We start from the raw sequence: 21819 nt of genomic DNA on the forward strand, positions 1-21819 counted from the left end.
TATAGATTAATGTGGATCATCTATTGTGCTTATGTGTTGTGAACACATTTTACCATAAGAAGTCATAGCAAATGTTCCCTTACCTTAAGCAAGGGAATAAAATTTAAAATTTGATTTACATTTACAACACAAAGAAGGGAATTAATTGGGTAATTTGGATGGTGAAATGTTGCCTGTTATAGAAATTTAGTTCAACTAAAAAAATGGGTTTGGGATATGACTAAGTAATAAGAATAGTTTTCCTACTTCTGCTCTTTGCTGGAATGGATCAGAATATAAAGGATCAGAAGTTTATCTTTTTTTTTTTTTTAACAATTTTTGAATGAGGGTAGACAGATTTAGCCCCGAACCCATCAGTGTAGTAATGTTGAAGTTAAATCACAGTGTTCTAGAGAATAGTATAATTACTGGAAGCCACAAAAACTGGGTCAACTTAATACTTTAGTTGGATGACATGCTTTCATATTTTGGACAAACTAATCTTGGAGTCCCAGCTGCTAGAAGCATCTGTTGTAGAGATAAAGAGAAAGAAAAGCAATATGTCATTTTTACCAGCTAAAAGATGAAGAATGTTATATTAGTTTATTTCTTTGCACAGATTGTCATAAAATCCCCACATTCCTTTGGGTTTAATTGTTTACTAACTTTTCAGGAAAATAAATCTTTAAAGCATTCAATCATTTAATAAGAAAATTCAGCAAATAACATTTTTTTTGTCAGTGATTATTTTAGTTTCAATCTCTTCCATATTGACTAGATAATTATTATCCAGATTCATATGTCATCAATTCTGCCAACAAAACAGGTTGAAAAAAAAAACAGCCTCACTCTAATTTAGAATTAATAGAAATTCTTTCTCTTAACCTCAAAAAGAAAGGTTTTTATATAAACAGAGTAGAATTCAAGAGTAATTTACAAGTATATTTTTACTTTCCCAATATTTATTACAAGAAGTTTAAAGACAGTTGTTCAAGTTAAGTGATTGTTAAAACTACAATCATTATAAGACATTAAATAAAACAATTTTTTTAATGGAGCTACTGTAATCTTATGTGCAAATCTAAACCAACTTAAATGATGAGAGAATACTTTCGTATATCACAGAAACCTAACTAAATTAACTTAAAACACTGAATTATTTTAGGAAGTTGATTAAACATGTAATCAGTGCTGAAACTTTTCTAACACCTAATTAACTAAGAAAAGTGGTTCACAAAGTTATGTTTCCAATTCATTTAATAGCACTGTCTCTAAAGACATTTTCAATTAGCTACATTTTCTTTGGATTTACTCAACTTTTCAAAGTTAGAAAAAGCTTTTAAAATAACATTAAATGGGGGACGCCTGGGTGGCTCAGTTGGTTAAGCGGCTGCCTTCGGCTCAGGTCATGATCCCAGCGTCCTGGGATCGAGTCCCACATCGGGCTCCTTGCTCCGCAGGGAGCCTGCTTCTCACTCTGCCACTCTGTCTGCCTGTGCTCTCTCTCTCTCTGACAAATAAATAAATAAAATCTTAAAAAAAAAAAATAACATTAAATGGTTATGACTTTGGTAGATATTTTTTAAGTAGGGGATTTCTATCTTTTAACCAAGGTATCTTTTTAATAGAACGTGTTTGCTATGGAAAATCAATTAGAATGTTGTGTAACAATCAAAGTTAGTTATATTTGTACATAGAGTCAAATTAGGAGGAGAGAGTTAGAAACAACTTTTCTGAGTGGGAAGGATTTTCCTTGTAATGGTGGTAAATTTAGACAAAGTATTCATATACTTTCTAGCAACAGTGGGTTCCGGAGGAAATTCAGAAATTATATGAAAGAAGATAAAGAGGGAGATGGAGATCTTTGTTATTATTCTATTTTTTTGCCCATGAAGGAAACCCAAACAGCTGAGAAACTGAAAGGACCATTCCACATCAACTGGAAGAACAAATCAGTCTGACTTTTTCCTAGTGTCAAGACTGGGAAAGTGTTCCCAGAAGAATAATAAAAGGTAAATCAATGACTACACAGATTCCTACTGCAACACTGACGGGCTCCTACATGAGGACCAAAATTCTTCCTAATTGTTCGAATGTTGCTAGTAAGGGCCTGTACCCATTTTCTTTGGCGCCAGTTTGAAACTTTTTACCCCTCTCCTCAGCCTGTCCTCCTCATCCCCTTCTCTTTGTACATGGTTCTACTTTAAGGATAAAATAAAGCACTCGGGTTAATATCCAAGCTACACAAAAAACCCATACAACTCAATGGAAATAAATTTTAAAAAGGGGCCAGAGGAATGGAATAAGCATCATTCCAAAGAAGACATACAAATAGCCTACAGGCCATGGCAAAAGCTCAACATCACTCATCATCAGGGAAATGCAAATCCAAACTACAATGAGATGTCACTTCATACAACTTAGAATGGTTAGACAAGAAATAACAAATGCTGGGTGTGGCTGTGGGAAAAAGCGAACCCTGTATACTGTTGTGGGAACGTAAATTGGTACAGACACTGAAAAACACTGCAGAGGTTCCTCAAAAAACTCAAAATAGACAGGCCGTATGATCCCGCAATTCCACTTTTAAGGACGCATATGCCTGAAGGAGAGGAAGGCAGAATCTCAAAGAAGTATCAGCACCCCCACATTCACTGCAGCATTTTTTTTTTTCAAAGATTTTATTTATTTATTTGACAGAGATCACAGGTAGGCAGAGAGGCAGGCAGAGAGAGAGGAAGGGAAGCAGGCTCCCTGCTGAGCAGAGAGCCTGATGCGGGGCTCGATCCCAGGACCCCGAGATCAGGACCAGAGCCGAAGGCAGTGGCTTTAACCCACTGAGCCACCCAGGCGCCCCTGCAGCATTTTTTATAATAACCAAGATACGGAGAGAAACCTGAGTATCTATTAGCAGATGAATGGACAAAGAAAATGTGGTATATATGTGGACTATCATTCAGCCATAAAAAGAAAGAAATCCTGCCATTTGCAACAATACAGATGGACCCCAAGGGCATTAAGCTCAGTGAACATAAGTCAGATGGGGAAAGAAAAATACTGTATGACCTCATTTATATACGGAATCTAAAAACAAACAAAAAACAAACTCATAGAAACAGAGAACACGCTGATGGTTGCCAGAGGTGAGGGTAGGGGGTGGGATAAATAGATGAAGGGGGTCGAAAAGTTGTAAGATAGTAAGTCACGGGGATGCAATGTATAGTGTGGTGACTATAGCTAACAATACTGCATTGTATATTTAAAGTTGTGAAGAGAGTAGATGATAAAGGCTCTCATGGAAAAATAGATCAACTATGTGAGATGATGTATGTTAATTAAATTTATCATGGTAATGATTTCCCAAGTCATTATCATGTATACCTTAAGCTAACAAGGTGTTACATGTCAGTTGTATTGAGACACAACTGGGAAAATATTTTAAACAAACACAAAAGAAGCCACCCAGCTTCACCAAGCCTCCCCAAAGTGAACTGGTCTTTACACTCTCCCTGCGGTCTCAGCAGGAAAGCCCACTTTTGCCCAGGACTGCTCTCCACCTGCGAACTAGAATCATTTCTTCCCTTTAGAAGAAGGGCCCCGCGCTACAGTCATCACCTATCTGCTTCTCAAATGGTTTCTGGAGTATAAACATGCTCAGTTTCCACCATCTTTGAAGCAAACAACTAATGGTATAATAAACAACTAATGGTATAATGGTATATACCAACTAATGGTATAATAAACAACTAATGGTATAATCATGCACACACACTCTCTCCTTATACGTCAGGTGCTGTGTGCCTGTCTGAAAGTCATTCTCTTTCCTGAACGATTAACTTTCTATTCCCTTTAACATCTTAAGAACTTTACTTCTGGGGACCCACATGACCACCAGACTCCTTCCAGCTTTATCCTATTACAACCTGGCGTTGCTCTGCAGTTGTCATTTGTCTTTCCAAAGCCTTGGATAGGCCATGGACTCCTCGTGTCCCTGGGTGTTTCACGCTGTCTCCAGCACGTGGCACAATCAACCAGGCAGAGCAGGTGAGCAGGAACACAGACAGGCTCACCACAAACCTCGTCTGCTCACTGCACATTTCTCACGCCTTTCCTTCTCTCCCCCCAGTGAAAGGGTCCGTACATACAATCTTGAGTGGAAGTCATATAAACAGAGCTTATTTTCTACCAACTGGCTCTCTCCAACCTTGGTCACAACATTTTGTAACTCTTAGCTAGTACGTTTTATCCACCACGAGACTGAGTTCTAGAACCTAAGGATCTAGTGTCACTTACCTTCCTCTTTGCAGCACTACAATACAGAAGGTCTCAAAAATGATGGAAAGAAAAGGAAATAAGGAGGGAGGGCAGGAGAGGGACACTTTGGAGCAGCAGGAAAACAGCGAGGTGTGGGGGAAGGTTTGCAGGACAGTGGGGTGAAAATGGAACTGAAGGTGATTATGCGAAGTGAAATAAGTCAAGCAGAGAAAGACAATTATCTTATGATTTCACTTAATAGTGGAACATAAGGAATAGCATGGAGGACATTAGGAGAAGGAAGGGAAAAATGAAGGGGGGAAATCAGAGGGGGAGACGAACCATGGGAAACTATGGACTACAGGAAACAACCTGAGGGGGTTGGGGAGATGGGTAAGCCTGGTGATGGGTATTGAGGAAGGCACGGATTGCGTGGAGCACTGGGTGTTATATGCAAACAATGAATCGTGGAATGCTACTTCAAAAACTAATGATGTACTGTACGGTGACTAATGACTTAAATACCATAACGTAATAAAAAATAAATAAAATATACTAAAATACAAAAAAAAGAAAAAAAAGGAAAATGATCAAAATAAAAGACACCCAATTTCAAAATTCTCACTTCATTTAATGTAAAAACAGAAATTATGTGTCAAAAGGTTAACATTATATGTTTAATTAAATGAAAGACAAGTTACTTTCTATATCTACTCAAAGTTTTAAAATTCCCAGTACACATTTTATGCTAGATCCGGTCTCCCCATCTACCTCAAGGGATAGTATTAACCCCCATAATAAGACTATTTAATGTTTGCATCTTTAAAAAAGACAACGTACAGCAATAATACTGAGGTAACACAAAGCCATTTGCCTAGGCCTTTCCAGGTAATGGGGCATTACTGCTCAGGTAAGTCATTTATCTCATGACCACCTGAAGAGCTAAACAGAGCAGGGGCTGTTATTTTCACTTTACAGTTGAGAAAATTGAACTTCAGAGAGGTTAAGAGGTACATACGCCTTGGAGCTGTGAATAAATTGAAGAAGAAGGTGAAAGTAAAAAGGAGAAATATTAGATTTGCTCTTTTGAAAATGCTTCAGTGGGAGAAACGCAATCTTAATCAGCAGCAACAAATACTTATTCAGCATTTACCTCTTGGAACCCAGCTCCGTCTTTCCTGTGATAGAAATTTTATCAAAAGAAAGAGCAGGCATCACTTCATAGCCCTTCAGACAGCAATTTTTTTGAGAGAGCCGGGCCTCTCAAATAATTTACTCCCTGAACGCTCTTAAATCCTAGGGTGGCAGGAAAAGTAATCATTAACTATTTACCATCTATATGGCTGGAATACTGTTTTCTTGGTTAAACTCAAGATACAGCAAACATCTTTCTCTCTGGGTGTGAGGTGTGCATACTTTGGGGATTTCCTGGATAATCAGTATGTTATTCAGGAATAACACTGTTCCCCTTTGCCCAGGACCTTCATGTTTCTCTTATTCTGTCCAACTAGAGTTCTTATTACCATGCTGGCTTCTGTGTGTGTGTGTGTGTGTGTGTGTGTGTGTGTGTGTGTGTGTTGGTTTTTTTGTTTTGTTTTTTCGTTTTTTCGTTTTTTTTTTTTTTTTTTTTTGCTTTTACTAGCTATTTTCAGAGGCTTTTATGTAACCATCCTTTGGCCAATTTTAGAGAACCTGGAGCAACATCTTCCTTTAAATAATAGAATCATGAACAGGAAGGATTTAAGAGATCTCTGCGTCCACTGACATTTAAATGCTAATACTTCTTGAAGGATGTCTAGAGCTGAAACACTGGATTGCAACAAGAAAATATTTGCAACAAGTAGTGGATTATGAGTGATTTTTTACTCTTTTCCTTAAAAAAACCCCACCATTTTAATGGTTTATATTATCTTGGCAATAAATACAGAAAAGTGCTATAGAATCGTGTATTTGTGGCATCTTTGCTTTTATGACATTTAGGTTATATATATATAAATTTTTATGCTAAATGAATGTGATCAGAAATAAAATTTGCATTTATAATTCGCCCCCAAGGAAAAATATGTGGCCTACTTATCCACAATCTGTATTATGACTACTTTCCAACTTGTTTTGATGAAAAGCAGAGATGCTCATCTTTCTTGCTCTAGTTTTCAGGCCTAAACCTGAGGAGGCAAGTGATGTGCATGACACTTACCCACTCTTCCTCATCATAGTCCGAATGATGTGGTATGGAGTCCTGCCTTCTCATCGGCAGGGGTGGGTCCTGGGGACAGCTCTCCTCTGTGCTGTTCTTAGGAGACGGTGGTTTCTTAAGGACACCTCCTGGTCTGGCAGTGTAGAGGGCCAAAAGAGCACTTCTGACCAGCTGATCCTTGAAGGCATGTACAAAAAGCTCTGTCTGGAAAGAAATTGACAAGGATTAGAAACACTGTGGTAGGCATCCCAGCATAGAGCTATGAAAAGGTCAACAGCAGATTTGTTGGCACATATGTGGTGTGCCTGGTGGAAAAAGTACAGGCAACAGAGAGAGAAAATGATTCATACCAATCAATGAAAATAGTTGAGTTTTGGGATGCTGCCAACGCCTTGAGTCCTCCTGTTCTGAAAGCTAATGCTTTGGTTCTGTGGGCACTATCAACAGCAGCTGTCTCCTCAGCCCCCTCTCTTTTAGTTCCAAATTCTGTCTTTGAAGATGAATTTCACTAGAGATAATCATTTGAACACCATCTACCTGCTACACTTTTCAAGTAATTCCAAATGCACCTTAAAAGAAAATGTGATGAGACTGTGTATATTCTGTATTTTAAGCAGAAAGAAAGGCTAAAGAAAGGATGATACATCTTAAAAAGACACAGAGAACTTTTTTGCTTCTTAGCATCATGGGTAGATTTTAACAGTAGAGATAGCACAGGCAGTATTCCCATGAAAATATTTGGTTTTTATTCCTTATTATCACTCCCTAAACTGTCTTCCTCCACCAAATGTTTCCAGTAATGCTCGGTGTGAATGAGACTGCTGTGAAACTTGCCACGGCAGATTTTTACAAGCTGGTGGTAAATACTTAGTAAGTACTATAGAAATGACGGCTTCCCAACAAAAAAAAACTTGACAGTAGTACTTTGCAGTTTCCTGATGAAATGTTTAATAGCTTCACCCTACTCTACTGGAGGAGGTCGTAATTGATTTTCTGTATTGTACTATGCTTCACGTGCACATGGTCTAATAATTTCCTCACTTAAAGTGTAGAGAAGTAACTCAAGCATTGACTCATATTACTAACACATTCACACTTGGTAATCTGTTAGGAAGGAGCCCTTTAACTCAAAGCATTATTCTGAATACTCAAAGCATTATTTTGAATACTAGTTGATGCCATCACCATTTAATGAGATACTTGGATGTAATGCTGACTTCACCACTGCTGTAACTCAAGGTAATCCTTTATTGAGGCATTCTCAATGTGCAGTCAACAGTGCCACGTCTAAGTAAGGGTTACCAAATTATCCCTAAAAAACCCCTGTTGTGAGTGTCGGCAATTCAAGAAAACCAGCTAAACCCCATGCAAAACAACTTCCTAATAAGACTATGTTATATCTACACAGTTAAGCCTTTGCAATCGATCACGGAGTTCCAGAGCTGGAAGAGACCTTAAAGTCGGACTTCTTCATTAACCAGAGAAGGAAACTAAGAAGCAAGAGTTGTGCCCTGTCCTAGAACAAACTGCTTACTGGTAATACAAATGGAATAGAGCCCGAGTTTTCTAACAAATTCAGTAGCTTTTCTCCTTACTCCAGACCATCTACCCACACACCATCACCCTGCATGCCTCTGTCCTCCTCCCCCTTCTTTCTAAACCCCAAGCTCCCGACCGCTTTGGATATCTATCCACTCTTAACAATTAATCGTGTCTGCAATTCCAATGTAACGGTCTTCACTGTTAAACTTTACTGGATGTTTTTAAATACTCTTTTAATCTATTGGTCATACTGAGAGCGCTCTGAAGGTAAGCAGACAAGATATTTAAGAAAGGAATATGCGAGAATAAAAGGTTGAAAAATATTTTGGTAATAAATTAGGAAAACAAAAGAAAAAGGCAGCTTATACCAAAAAGGCACAAATAGAAGTGTTAATTGATGTTCACAATGAAATGTTAAAATGAGAATGAAAGTTACCAAAAAAATACTGATGAAAAATTTAGCTAGACAGTACTCAAGACAAGGCAGTATAGTTAAAGCAAAATGGGGAAACATGTTATTTACATAATTTTCATACACATGGATGGATCCATCAATGTGAATTTAAATATTTTAAAATGCAAATTTACTTCCATTCAGCTTAACTAAACTATTTCTTTATTGATAGTTTCAATAAATTCTTTTGGTTTATTTTTAGAGAAAAACAGCTTGCCTTCTTTGAATTCCTGCTACTACAGCTCCAGTCTCCATAACAGTCACCTAATTACTATGGAGCTGAATATCTATTCACACCCAATGAGATCTACAGTTCTTATAATTGCCATCATTTTCATCCCATTGCATGCATGCACAGAGATTCCACTTCACTTATTCAAATCTCATTTGGGTTGATTTATCACCAAAGACATCAAAGATAATACACCATATTCTTGCAGTTTTACAAACCAGAATTTTCTTGGGGGTAACTGAATGAACACAAAAAATCTTAGAGAAACACTTTGTGTCTACATTGGAAAATTGATTTGACTCTTTGGAAACTCTCTGAATCACCAAGATCCTTTGCACAGAATTGTACTTTGTTAGAAAATAGCTAAATATTCCATTGCTATAACCATATGATCTACAAATTTTCTTGACCAGCAGTACTTAGTAAATGTAGGCCAATGTAGACCCTGATGTTTTGCAGTCAAAACAAATTAGCTTGAAGAGATTAATGTAATCACTCGATTCCCATACATCTGAATGTTGCTGTTCTTGCAACTGAGATGATATTAGGGAAATTAAAATCCTAAGACAGATGTGACTGTGTCTCTGAGTTGCCCATTGGCTCAAAGTATTGAAAACGTTTTCCTTTTCTGACTCAGCTCACACTGCATTAAAGGAAAGAAAAAGGGCTGTCTAAATGTTATCCTAAGGGTAGGAAAAACTATTTATTTAAAATAGTTTAATAATATAGTAAAAAAAAAAAAGCATAATCTCTGAACCTAAGGTTGATCATTTCGTTTGATATTAAAAGAGAGAAATGTTATCTTAAAAATGAAATGTTTTCTTGCCTTACTGACATTTTCCCAATTCATATTTTTATACAAGTATTCTTCAAAGTAACATACAGAATTATTTGCAAGTATAAAACCAGTAAAATTACCTCTCCTGGGGGTGAATTTCCTAGGTTCCTAAATATTAATGGCAGAGGAATGCTAAGAATATGTTTATTTAAAACCACCCTTTTTAACTAGAGATCTCAACAAATTACGCAAAGTATCATTCTATTTAGAATCTTCTTTTTCAACTGAAAAAATTCAAAGTGATGCCTAATCCCACCTCCAATACAGAAGTAGCCCATGACATAAACGGTTGTTTATTATTATAATAGCCATGTATACGGCAAAAAAGAATTCTGTTAATTTTTTTTCCAGACCCTACCACTCCCTATTGTTCTGCACCCAGTTAGCTTCATCTGTTTTCATCAGCTACATTGGTCCCTCTCTGATACCATTTGATTTCTTTTTTATTATTGAGGTATAATTGACATATGGTATTATCAGTTTCATGTGTACAGTATAAGGATTCAATATTTAGATATACTACAAAATTATCACCACAACAAGTCTGGTTATTTTCATTTTTTAGAGACTTATTCATTTAATTGAGGGGATGGGGCAGAAGGAAAGAATCTCTCAAGCAGACTCCCCAGTGAGTGGGGAAGCCCTATACTGCTTGACCCCAGGACCAGTGAGGTCATGAGTTGAGCCAAAACCAAGAGTCAGTTGCTCAACAACTGAGCCATCTAGGCACTTCCGGTTTGATAAGCTTTAATTATTTCATAGGGCAATAGCGCTATACACTGGAATTAGTACATTAGTGTGTGTTCAACATTCCCCAAAGAAAAGAACATTGAACCTTCAGGAGAGGTACTTGACATCTGGGCAGATTATACGAATTATTCACTTGACCTTGGCTAAATCACCTAATCACTTTTCCCTAGTTTGCACAAAATTACAATGCCTATTTGTGAAACTCTCGTGGTAGTTCATTGTAAACTGTGAAGTGCACTCTTCTATTTATGCTCCATGCTCCTCTTTCTTGAATGATCTTTTCTGTTTCCTTTTTTGACTCCTCATTCCAGGCTCCTTTAAAATATAGTAAGTGGATCCTAAAGAATCTTAAACAACTACCTTGAAAGCATTTTTTTTCTATTGGTGATAAAACTCATTTCTTGGTATCTTCAACTGTCATCTTTATGCCCCAGTCTCTAAAACCCATCTCTACCCACCACCAGCATTGTCACCTATTTGAATCTGAAAGTCTCTCAAGATTAGAAGTCACAACCTGATCTCAGGTGTTTGAGTCTGATGCGGGGCTCGATCCCAGGACCCTGAGACCATGACCTGAGCCGAAGGCAGAGGCTTAAACCACTGAGCCCCCAGGTGCCCCTCAAGTGTTTTTAATAAATGTATTCTGTCTAGCTTTTCAAATTACGTTTGAATGACTTGCCTTTTCATTTTTTTAATAGTGTCTTCTAACTAGTGTCTCCTGAAAACTTTAATGGACGTTTTTGATTTTGATGATGTCTTATGTATCATTTATTTTCTTCTTTTGGTTCCTACTTCTTGTGTTCTAAGAAATATTTGCCTAACCCAAGATAACAGAAATTCTCTCCTATGTTGTCATCTAGACATTTGTTTGTTTGCTTCTTTCTCTTAGCTTGTGTATTAAGATCTATGATCCATTTTAAATTAATTTTTATAGATGTGTGAGGTAAAGATAAGGAAAGGTTCTTTTTTTTTTCTTTTTTTGCCTAAGGATTTCCAATTGTTTTTGAGTTTTATGTTAAAAAATGTCATTTTCCCAGTGAATATTCTTTGCAATTTTGTCTAAAGTTATTGAAATATATATGTGTGGATGTATTTCTAGATTCTCTATTCCATTCCACTATATCTATATACTTACACTAATAAGTTACAAACCACATAATACATCGGGTACTACTTTTATTTATTTTTTTCTAATTTTTTTTTCTTTTTAGAGAGAGAGAGAGAGAGAGAGAGAGCGAGAACCTGAGTGGAGAGGAAGGGCAGAGAGAGGGGGAGAGAGAGAGAATCTCAAGCAGACTCCATGCTGAGCTTGGAGCCCTCACGGGGCTCAATCTCAGGACCCTGAGACCTGAGCTGAAATCAAGGATTGGATGCATAACTGACTGAGCCACCCAGGCACCCTTGGGTATTACTTTTATTTTAAAGAGTAAATATGTTTAAGTAAATTAAAGTTTGAAATTTTTTATAACTGTCCGGATACTTACCATTTCTGGCACTCCTTATGCTTTTGTGTAGATCTGTTTCTTACATGTTATCACTTCCTTCTGCCTGAAGACTACTTTAAAATTTGTAGTAGTGCAAGTTTTCTATGAAATCTCTCAGTTTTTATTTGTCTACAATGGTCTTTATGTCCTCTTTATTTTTAAAGGTATCTTCTCTTGATATAGAATATAGAATGTGTGTGTGTGTGTGTGTGTGTGTGTGAATACTTTGAAGATATGACTGTACTGTCTTCTGGCTTACATAGTATCTAATAAGAAGCCTGTGAATAATTCTGTTACATATCTCTTTCTTTTTCTCAATTTTCAGTTTATCTTTGTTTCTCAACAACTTAATGGTGATGTACCTTCATTTTTCATGTTTATTCTGCTTGGAGTACATTGAGCTTGTTGGATCTATAGTTTCACTGTTTCATTGAATTTTGAAGATTTTCATCTTTACTTCAGCAAATATTTTTCCGTTTTCCTCTCTACTTCTTCCAGGACTCCAGTTCCATGCATGCGAGACTTCTTGGTATTGTTCTATAAGTCATTTTTGTTCTATTTATGTTTTTATGTCTTTTTCTCTCTATACTTCATTTAAATGGTTTCTAATACTATGTTTGCAAGTTCACTATTTATTCTTCTCAAGTGACCAATCTGCTAAGCCCACCTAGTATATATTTTTATTTCAGACATTATATTTCACAATTCTCTCATCTCTATGTTATTCTTTTTTAGATTTCCATTTTTTCTCACTGTTTATGTGCTTCTCAGCCTCCCTAAATATATGGACCATATTTATAATTGCTGTTGTAAGGTCCTTATCTGCTAATTTCATTATTTCTGTCGTTTGGGGTCTCTTTTGGTTGCTTGATCTTTCTTCTGATTATGGGTCATATTTTCCTGCTTCATTTTTGCTTAGTATATGCTTATTTCACCAATTAAATGTTTACCATTTAAAGAGGAATATAAAAAGAAGAAATAGAAATACTTTCACAAAATTTCATTCCATTTATTTATTTTTATATTCTTTTATATATACTTTCACCAACTCTAAATAAAACAAACAGAAGAACCTCTACTCATTAAGTTCTTCTGTTTAGTTTGGAACTGAGATAGATATAGGAGTGTTTGAAGTAAACAAAACTAAGAATTCCTTCTCAGTACCTAAGTGATCAACATAATCAATATATTATGTGTATCTTCAACTTCTTAGTATACTGGCTTCCTGGCATTGTCATTAAAAAAACAAAACAAAACAAAAAACCCAGCACATTTCTTAAGAAAACCCTGAGTTAAATGTTAGAATAAAATATTTTGTTTTCTTTGTTTTGAATACAGTAGGATGTTTCAGCATATCATGTTAAGATTAAAGGATACTAGAAATCAGAAGTTGTGAGATTTTGTTAAATATAATGTGAGTTTAGCCTCTAATATTTGTAACAAAATCCTCTTATTGTTACCATTTAGCAATTGTCATAATGTGACACAACCCCATTTTTTTAAATTTTAGGTGGTAAAAGTTAAGGGCCCTTTCTATGTAGTATTTGTCATATAGCATCTAGTCCAATATCAAACATAATTAAGTGCTTGATACTGTTTTTTAGTGAGCAATAATAATGATTTTCTAAACAGGATTTATCAATCTCTGTGAAATAAAGAATGTGATGAGCTTTAAAGCTAATGTCACATGGTTTCACTTACTTGTGGAGCATAAGGAATAACATGGAGGACATTAGGAGAAGGAAAGGAAAAGTGAATTGTGGCAAATCAGAGGGGGAGATGAACCATAAGAGACTGTGGACTCTGAGAAACAAACTGAGGGTTTTGGAGGGGAGGAGGGTGGAGGGTTGGGTGAGCCTGGTGGTGGGTATTAAGGAGGGCACGTATTGCATGGATCACTGGGTGTGGTGCATAAACAATGAACTTTGGAACACTGAAAAATAAATAAAATAAAATAAAATAAAATGAAAAAAAGAAGAAAAATTTAAAAATTATGAAAAAAAAAGCTAATGTCACATATATATCTAAGCTATTAGAGATAAATACCCATACATTGGTCTATACTTAGGTCATTAATTTTTTAGTTTGAATTTCATCACATTCTTTTTTTCTCCCTTTTCTTTTCCATAGTACTGCATACTTTCAGTCTAGCAGAAAGGAAAATATATTTTATCACATCCTATTATTAAACTTTCAGGTCTTATGTTAAAAATTTGGCCTAATCTTTGTCTTCTCTGTTCAAGCTATTCGTATAAACTCAGAGTCTGTCTTTTGTTATGACCTTAAAAGATTAAATAATTTCTTTATTATTTTCATGGATTAATATGCAACAAACAAACCCAGTCATTTATCAGAAGATATACTAATAATTTAAAAATTAGAACAATTTAATTGAGTTTGTGCTCATTAGGACATGAAAAAATTATAAAACATTTTTATTCTCATGGACTTTCAGTTTTGTCTTCCCCACTCCCACCTCCACATCCTTACTTGTTTCCTTCACTACATATGCAAGTGTCCATCATGGAACTCAAGGAACATTTCACCATATTGTATAGCAGTTAAGCTCACAGTATCTGGAGCTAGACTCACAAGGTGTGATTTTCGGTGCATTATATATATTTCTGTACCTCAGTTTCCCCTTACTGTATAAAATAAGGATATTAACAATACTTACTTCATAGGATTAAAAAGATTAAATGTTGAAAATAATAGTGTCCACTTTGTGGACTTGTGGAAAGTTATAATACCTCACAGTTATTAAAGTGTAATGCTAGCTATTATTGTCATCATCATTAGGATCATAAATAACCATTATCATCAAGAACCTTGAATCTCGGGGCGCCTGGGTGGCTCAGTGGGTTAAGGCCGTTGCCTTCGGCTCAGGTCATGATCCCAGCGTCCTGGGATGGAGCCCCGCATCGGACTCTCTGCTCAGCAGGGAGCCTGCTTCCTCCCTTCTCTCTCTGCCTGCCTCTCTGCCTACTTGTGATCTGTCTGTCAAATAAATAAATAAAATCTTAAAAAAAAAAAAAGAACCTTGAATCTCTTGGGAAGACAAGGAACAGACCTGTGTCTTATTCCATTTTGTGCACCTAGTGTCAGAAACCGCACCTGATAATTAATACGAACTCAGTAAATATTTTTACTTTTCATAAATTGTATTTGTTTGTTTGTTTGTGTGTTTCCACCAGTAGTTGTTCAGAGGGATGGAATTTTGCCTTAGTCTTATGGCTTGGTTATCAGTAACAGTAGAGATGACATGAATTGTCTTCAGATCTACAAATATTGCTGCTCTGAGATTCTCTGAATATGTGATTGTCTCTGTTGTCCTTTGCTTTCCACCCCAGACTCTGTGTATATATTGATCTGATAATGTGTTTTTTGCTATCATCTCCAGAGGCAACATGTTACCTAAGAGGAGAAATGCCATCTCATTACAAAATAATTGAATCCCTCCTCTACACTACCTGTGGGCTGCCCTCAGCCTTCCCCAACCTCCCCAGCCTAGTACAGAGAATTTTCCCATATTTGACTATGGAGTTTCCTTGATAAGTATGACCATAGATAATCCTTTTATGTATTGAATATGCTACATGAATGAATTCCAAAGAAAACAACCAAAGTACTTATTTTGTAAACCTAACAGTTCAGACTCTAAAAGAAACAAGAGGCCACTCAACAAAAAAAGGATTTTTATGCTCTAACCCACAGTGTGAAAGACCCCGATCTCAAGCACAAAATGTCTTAGGGGCGCCTGGCTAGCTCAGTCAGTAGAGCATGCAACTCTTGATCTTATGGAGGTTAAGTTTGAGCCCCACATTGGGTATAGAGATTACTTAGAAATAAAATCTTAAAACAACAACAAAAATCGAAAATATTTTAAGCTACATCTTTCTAATATTAAATTATAATAAAATTTAAGATGCCACTAAGAATATTTACATTTTATGCTAAGTTCATGGATCATACATTATTGTAAACCATAAATTATTAGCCATCTTGACAGATTATGCAAAACTCTGTTAACTTCAATAATTCTTTGAAATTCCAGGCACGAGTTCTTAAAATAATGCATGGCTTGCAAACTCAACCTAAAGAAGTTCCCCCTGATTTCAAGGGCTGACAGATTTATTAGCAGATGAAGTGAGCCTACTTAGTAGAAAAACAGAGAGGAGAAAGTTGGAGCTGGAGCAATGCTGAATTACAGGAAAAATACACACCCTTTCCCATCCCCCACCCCAATCATTGCAGCAAGTTGTAAATGGTGTATGAAATGACAAACCCCTGCCCAATGCACAGGAAGAATATAAATATTGCTCTGTAATCAATGCAGTTATGTCCTATTTGCTAAGATTTTCTGCTTAGGTGAATCCAGAAAAACCTCACATCATCTACAAGTCCAAAAAAGCAATCAAAGAAACCGAGACTATATTATTTTACTATATACAACACTCTCCTCCTTTCCCCACTTTTTTCTAGCCATAACATATTTATTGACTATAAGACATATTTATTGACTATTAGGATACTGAAGTATTACTGAAGAGTATGTCTAACAAAAAGATTTTAAAATATTTTTAAAAAGGAAATGTCAAAGCACATATATTACACAGAGGATACCAGAAAGATTTTCCATTCCAGAGTCAACCAGACCTGGGTTTGAACCCTGGTTTTGTTTGAACCCCAGGTTTGACTCTAGCTGCATGACTTCACACATCTTTTTTTAATGGCTCTGAGCTTCAACCATTGTCCTTTGTGAGAAGGAGATAATATGTACCCACAATTTGAAAATTAAATTTGAAGATTAAATGAAACAATGTAAGCCATAAAGCACAATATTTGGCAAAATATCTGTGTATCTGTGAAATGTGGGTCAATTTTTTTTCTTTCCTTTTCATGATGGAAGTACTTGTTAAGTCATGGAAAGAATGCTGTATTTTGAACTAGAAGCCTTAGGTTGTCATTTTTCACTTTTTAACTTATGAGACAATTCAGTGGACCTTGCTGAATAGATATGAGCTAATTTTTAATGAAAATAGATATTATTTTTTTCTATAAGAAAAATATATGGTAATGTACACTTTAAAATGTTCAATAAGTGCCAGGTATTAATATTATAAATTAACATATATGGATCAAAAATATACACGTATATAATACCCAAGTTTTTATGAATCTGTTCTTTAGAGACATGACAAGCTGTAGTTATTTTATTCTTAAATGATATCATTTTTTTTTTGCTCAGTTTCTTCAAGGTCATATTTATTGGAACCAACTCATAATAAACTGCAAGATGTCCTCAGAATGCGAAGGTTAAGGATAAGTGTATTGGAATTGGACTCCAGGACACCTGGTTTTGTATTTTAAATCAAGCTACAATTTCTCTTTTCCATCTTGGATCTCTCTGAATCGTTCAGCTGCCTTAATTAGATATGGAAGTTGATGTTCAGTATTTAACCATGCCAGACTATCTTACCTCTTTGCATGTACAGGTGCAAGTCATCTTTGAAAAAATTAAGGCTTAGGTCCCATTACATTTCAAACAATAGCTAATATTTTTGGAAATTTTAAAAACCTTCTCCCAGTAGATAATGTTGTAGAAAGCAAACCAAGGCAGAGGAATCACCCCATGCTACTGATAAGAATCCACATCAAAGTTGTGCTTTCAAATGAAGTAACACTCCTATTCAAACATATAGCCTCATATGCATAAAAATTAGTTGGTCACCAGAGGAAAATAAAGTAATTTTCAAAATCTAATTTAACTCATTTAATAAGACCATGAACCAAAGAGAATGAAAGATGTCAAGAAAAAGAGGAAATATACCTCAGCCAATAATAGGTTTCATTTCCTACTTAAAAAAAAAATTAATGCTTCGTAAGATTTGAGAAGAGAATGAGGCCTATTCATTTTGATCCTGTGGCAATACTTTGAAGCTTACGTTTTAACCTGGTCTATTTTACATTTCCAGATGCTATGAAAGGCAGTGTACACTGAAAGCAACACCCATGGGGATTTGGGTATTTCACTTTCCCCACTGTTAGCGGTGATTTGGATCTTACTTTTTCTGAAAGCATCTTCAAAGAATTCTTCAAGCTGTCTGGAGAATGCTGGCTTGCAGAATTAAGCAGTAGGTCTGCATGGGTTGCTATCAGAGGTTGTAGCTGATTGATGTTGCTGAGAACTTCTTTTGCTTTGGCTGTGTTTTCAGGCGAATAGTAAATAAACTGGTATCCAGTACTGGAACAACAAAGATAAAGGCAAGTTACACAAAAAAAGCAGAAAGCATTTGCAGCCCTTAGTACCAGATGGCAAATGAGAAACAGAACTCCAAATAGCATGATTTCCTTTTGAACAGATAAGAACTATTCTAAGAGGTTTTCATGATGTCCTTAGAGTTTTTTTAAGCAAAATGACCAAGATATTTTTTAAGACCAAGATTGTTTTTCAAAGATTTTAAAATTGAAATAAGTCAAGTTTTGCTCAACTACAAGGAAGATTCTTTATAATTACATATGTCAGATATTAGTATTCAAAACAAATTATTGTTCATTACTAATAAATTTGAAGTCACATTAATATGGAGTGAAAGTATGAGCTTTTATATTCAGGCTAATTTGAATGTAAATCCTGGCTCTGCCACCTACTAGCACGGTGACCTTAGGCAGGCTTCAGTTTCCTCCACAGGAAATTATGAATAAATATACAAGAATCCTAAGAGGTGAGTAAGCTTGGTCATAATTCATGTGAAATGCCTACAAAAGTGCCTAACACAGAGCAAGCATTCAGTAAGTACTAGCTATATTTTCCCCCATGATAGATAGGGCAGAGTGAGTAAATTTTAATAGCTGAGAAATGGGGAGAAAATATATTAATGCCAGGAAAATATATTAATGCCAAAATATATTAATGGGCATAAGGAGAATTTTATTGGCTAGAACAAGAATATTGATAGCATAAAAAATTCACTAGGCTATTTTATCATTGCCCAATTTGTTCCTAGTGGTTTCTCATTTCACTTGCAAAGAAAAATCTAAAAGTGACTACTAATTAAAGAATTACTGACTTTTATAATCATCATCTAAGAATTGGTCAAGCATACTACAGGGGTAAGGATTCCATGGAACGAAGGAATCTTTTGATAAGGAAAGACAAAGGAAGCATTTCGGCAGGGGAAGGAATAAACCAGCAAAACACCAGCCAAAGTGAAAGAAGAGGGAAGTTCGCTCTGCTGGCCTGGCGTAGCACTTGCCTACATCCCTTTGCATCCACTGTCAAAGCATTTTTCACATATCCTGCACTCTGTGTTGAGTACTTACTGAGTATTTTCTCTACACTTACCAGTTAAATTATTAAAATTCCCATGATTCCATTTCTTATTTAGAAATATTAGAATCCAATCAGAAAAATTAACATCTAAGGAGCACTCTTCCTCCCCTTCCACTTACACTAATGACTTTTATGGGAAAGTATCAGTTTCCTCGGTAAGACAACACTCCTTTTTGTAAACATATAACGACTGTTCCTATTGTTTTATTTATATATTTATTTATTGCAGTGATTGAAAGAAAAATCCTTCGTCGCTTGGACTATTCAGAAGATAGGACAACAAGCTGATGAGGAATACAGGTTTGTGAAGGTTAAGAAACACTTCAGCAGTGTGTGACACTTAGAATTTGCTCCTAATTCTGTCCTTACAGACTTCGACATTTCAGAAGTGGGAGCCAAAAAATAAAACACACCATAGCTACTTATTGTATGTATTTCTTTTTTTTTTTTTTTTAAATATTTTATTTATTTGACAGAGAGAGATCGCAAGTAGGCAGAGAGGCAGGCAGAGAGAGAGGGGGAAGCAGGCTTCCTGCCGAGCAGAAAGCCCCATGTGGGGCTCGATCCCAGGACCCTGAGATCATGACCTGAGCCAAAGGCAGACGCTCAACCCACTGAGCTACCCAGGTGCCCCTATTGTATGTATTTCAATGCAAATTAAAGCAAATGAACGAAGAACAGTGGTGAGGAAGAGAAAGAAAACAGTCGTCCCTGCCAATCACCTGTAACTTTTTCTGGTTCATCTGATCTCACTCAGGAGTGTGCTAAGGCCTCTAACAAAAATCACCACCTTTGATGTACCCCTTACTCATCTGTACTCAGAGCAGATACAAGGTTCAATCCACCACAGTGGATTAAGAAAGCAAACAACTCCGTGTTATTTTTGCAAAGAAAGGGATTATCTAAAGAAATTAGTGGGTCATGGGGGTGGGGATGATGTTTGATACCCAGCACCTCTAACAGCAGAGAAAGACTCAAGAGACTCGACAGAGAAAAAACTTGTAGTAGCTGCGTGGTGGTCCCTTTCCACTAATCTGCTCTTCTTGTCATAATTTGCTTTCTTCTGTCAACTTCTGGGTATCTACAGGACTCCCACAGCTTAGCTCTTGGAAAGCAGAGTTCTGGAGGCCATGTGTGTGGTCTTCTATCTTTCTCGTCCCATAACTGTCCTCTTTGAGGATGTCATGCGTGCCCTCTCATAATTCAATCCCACGCATTCATTTGACTCCTGTCACCATTGCCTTCCTTCTTTACTCATCTCATACTTCCCTGGAAGTTCATTGTTACTTTATTCCTGAATTTTACCTACTTTCATCATTATTATTATGTTTTAAGATTTTATTTATTTGAGAGAGAGCACATGTCAAGGCATGAGAGCAGGGGAGGAGAGGCAGGGGGGAGGGAGAGGGAGGAGGAAAGAATTCCAAGCAGACTGGAGCATGGAGCCCCACATGAGACTTGATCCCCCCATCCTAGGACCCTGAGATCATGACCTGATAGAAGCCAAGGGTCAGATGCTCAACAGACTGAGCCACCCAGGTATGCCTACTTTCATTATTTTTTTCCTACATATTTCTTTCTCTGCACATTTCTTTAGCCTCTCCTCTCCATTCGAGTCTACTACACACATTTTCAAGATTTATTTCTTACATGTTCTTTATTTCTACACGTTCTAATTAATAGTTCAGTGGTCCTCAAATTTTAGCAGGCATACGATTCACTTGGGGATGAGGAGAGGGCCTGGGGGGTTTGTTTGAAAAATGCAGACTTCCTGGCAACACTGAAAGATTCTGCTTCAGTGGATTGTAGCTTCTCACTTCCATGATACCCTTTACAAGGCTAGCTTTGTACCCCATCTTTATATCTAGCTCATGTTGTTTTGCTTCCCTTTTGTTACTAGCGCTGCCTCCCCTCACTATTTTCATCATCCTTTCCTCTTTTCCCTCCCAGCATCGTCCCTTCCTCTTCCTCTCCTTCCCCAGTCTCCATCGTGGGATGCTCCCAGAACTCTTGCCCCCTGCTCCTAAGTCAGTCTCCATTGGAGCTAAGTAACATAGCAGGCTTTGGTTCTCCCCATTAGGTTATTTAATGATGAGCATCTTACCTAGTGAGGTAGAAAGATTCATTTTCCACAGTAAAAGCCAATGTTGATGTCCAGGATGAAATAGTATGGTATGGGAAAAAAAATATCACCACCCACAAAATAATTTTAAGTGTGCATAAATTTCCTTTACCTATTCAGTGCCTTACTCTTTAAACATGTCATATATTTTAACAGTTATAGCTTTTTAAATGGAAAGTTATGAGTATAATTTAATTATTGAGATAAAAAGAATATAGCTAAACTCTATTTTATAGTGGTCTGAAATTTAAACTGAATCCAAACACTTGAACTAACTATCAATCAGACAAAACCAGAAGAAATACAAAGTATTTGCTTGGACAAAAAATATTTTATAAGATGTAAATATAGCAAATCTTAGACAATGAAAATTGAAATTAATTTCATACTATTTTTCTATTGATGAAGCAGTGAATTAAAGTGTGTATATATATATGTATATATTTATGTATATATATATCTGTATATATCTGTAAATATACATACTTAATATATATCTACTTAATTATATATCAGTTTAATTAGAAAATATGCACATCACATACATACCCGTAACTCACAGAGGCATGTACATGTTGTTACCAGGGATGTCATATTCTGAAGTTGTAAAGAAGAATAAAGCACATAGTGAAAT

The 21819-nt window shown here is 36.2% G+C and overlaps 1 protein-coding gene across 1 annotated transcript in view; it reads right to left on the minus strand.

Annotated features, from left to right (window-relative positions):
- The window catches only part of INPP4B (inositol polyphosphate-4-phosphatase type II B), a 348151-nt gene that overhangs the window by 114911 nt on the left and 211421 nt on the right, over positions 1-21819 (minus strand). The window contains exons 11-12 of the mRNA XM_080797020.1: positions 17797-17974; positions 6431-6634 (exon numbers count right to left, since the gene is read on the minus strand). Coding sequence (XP_080653146.1) covers positions 6431-6634; positions 17797-17974 — 382 coding nt within the window. The remainder of the gene's footprint in view (positions 1-6430; positions 6635-17796; positions 17975-21819) is intronic.

The sequence above is a fragment of the Martes martes genome, assembly GCF_963455335.1.
Source record: "Martes martes genome assembly, chromosome: 2".
In the NCBI taxonomy this organism is placed as follows: domain Eukaryota; kingdom Metazoa; phylum Chordata; class Mammalia; order Carnivora; family Mustelidae; genus Martes; species Martes martes.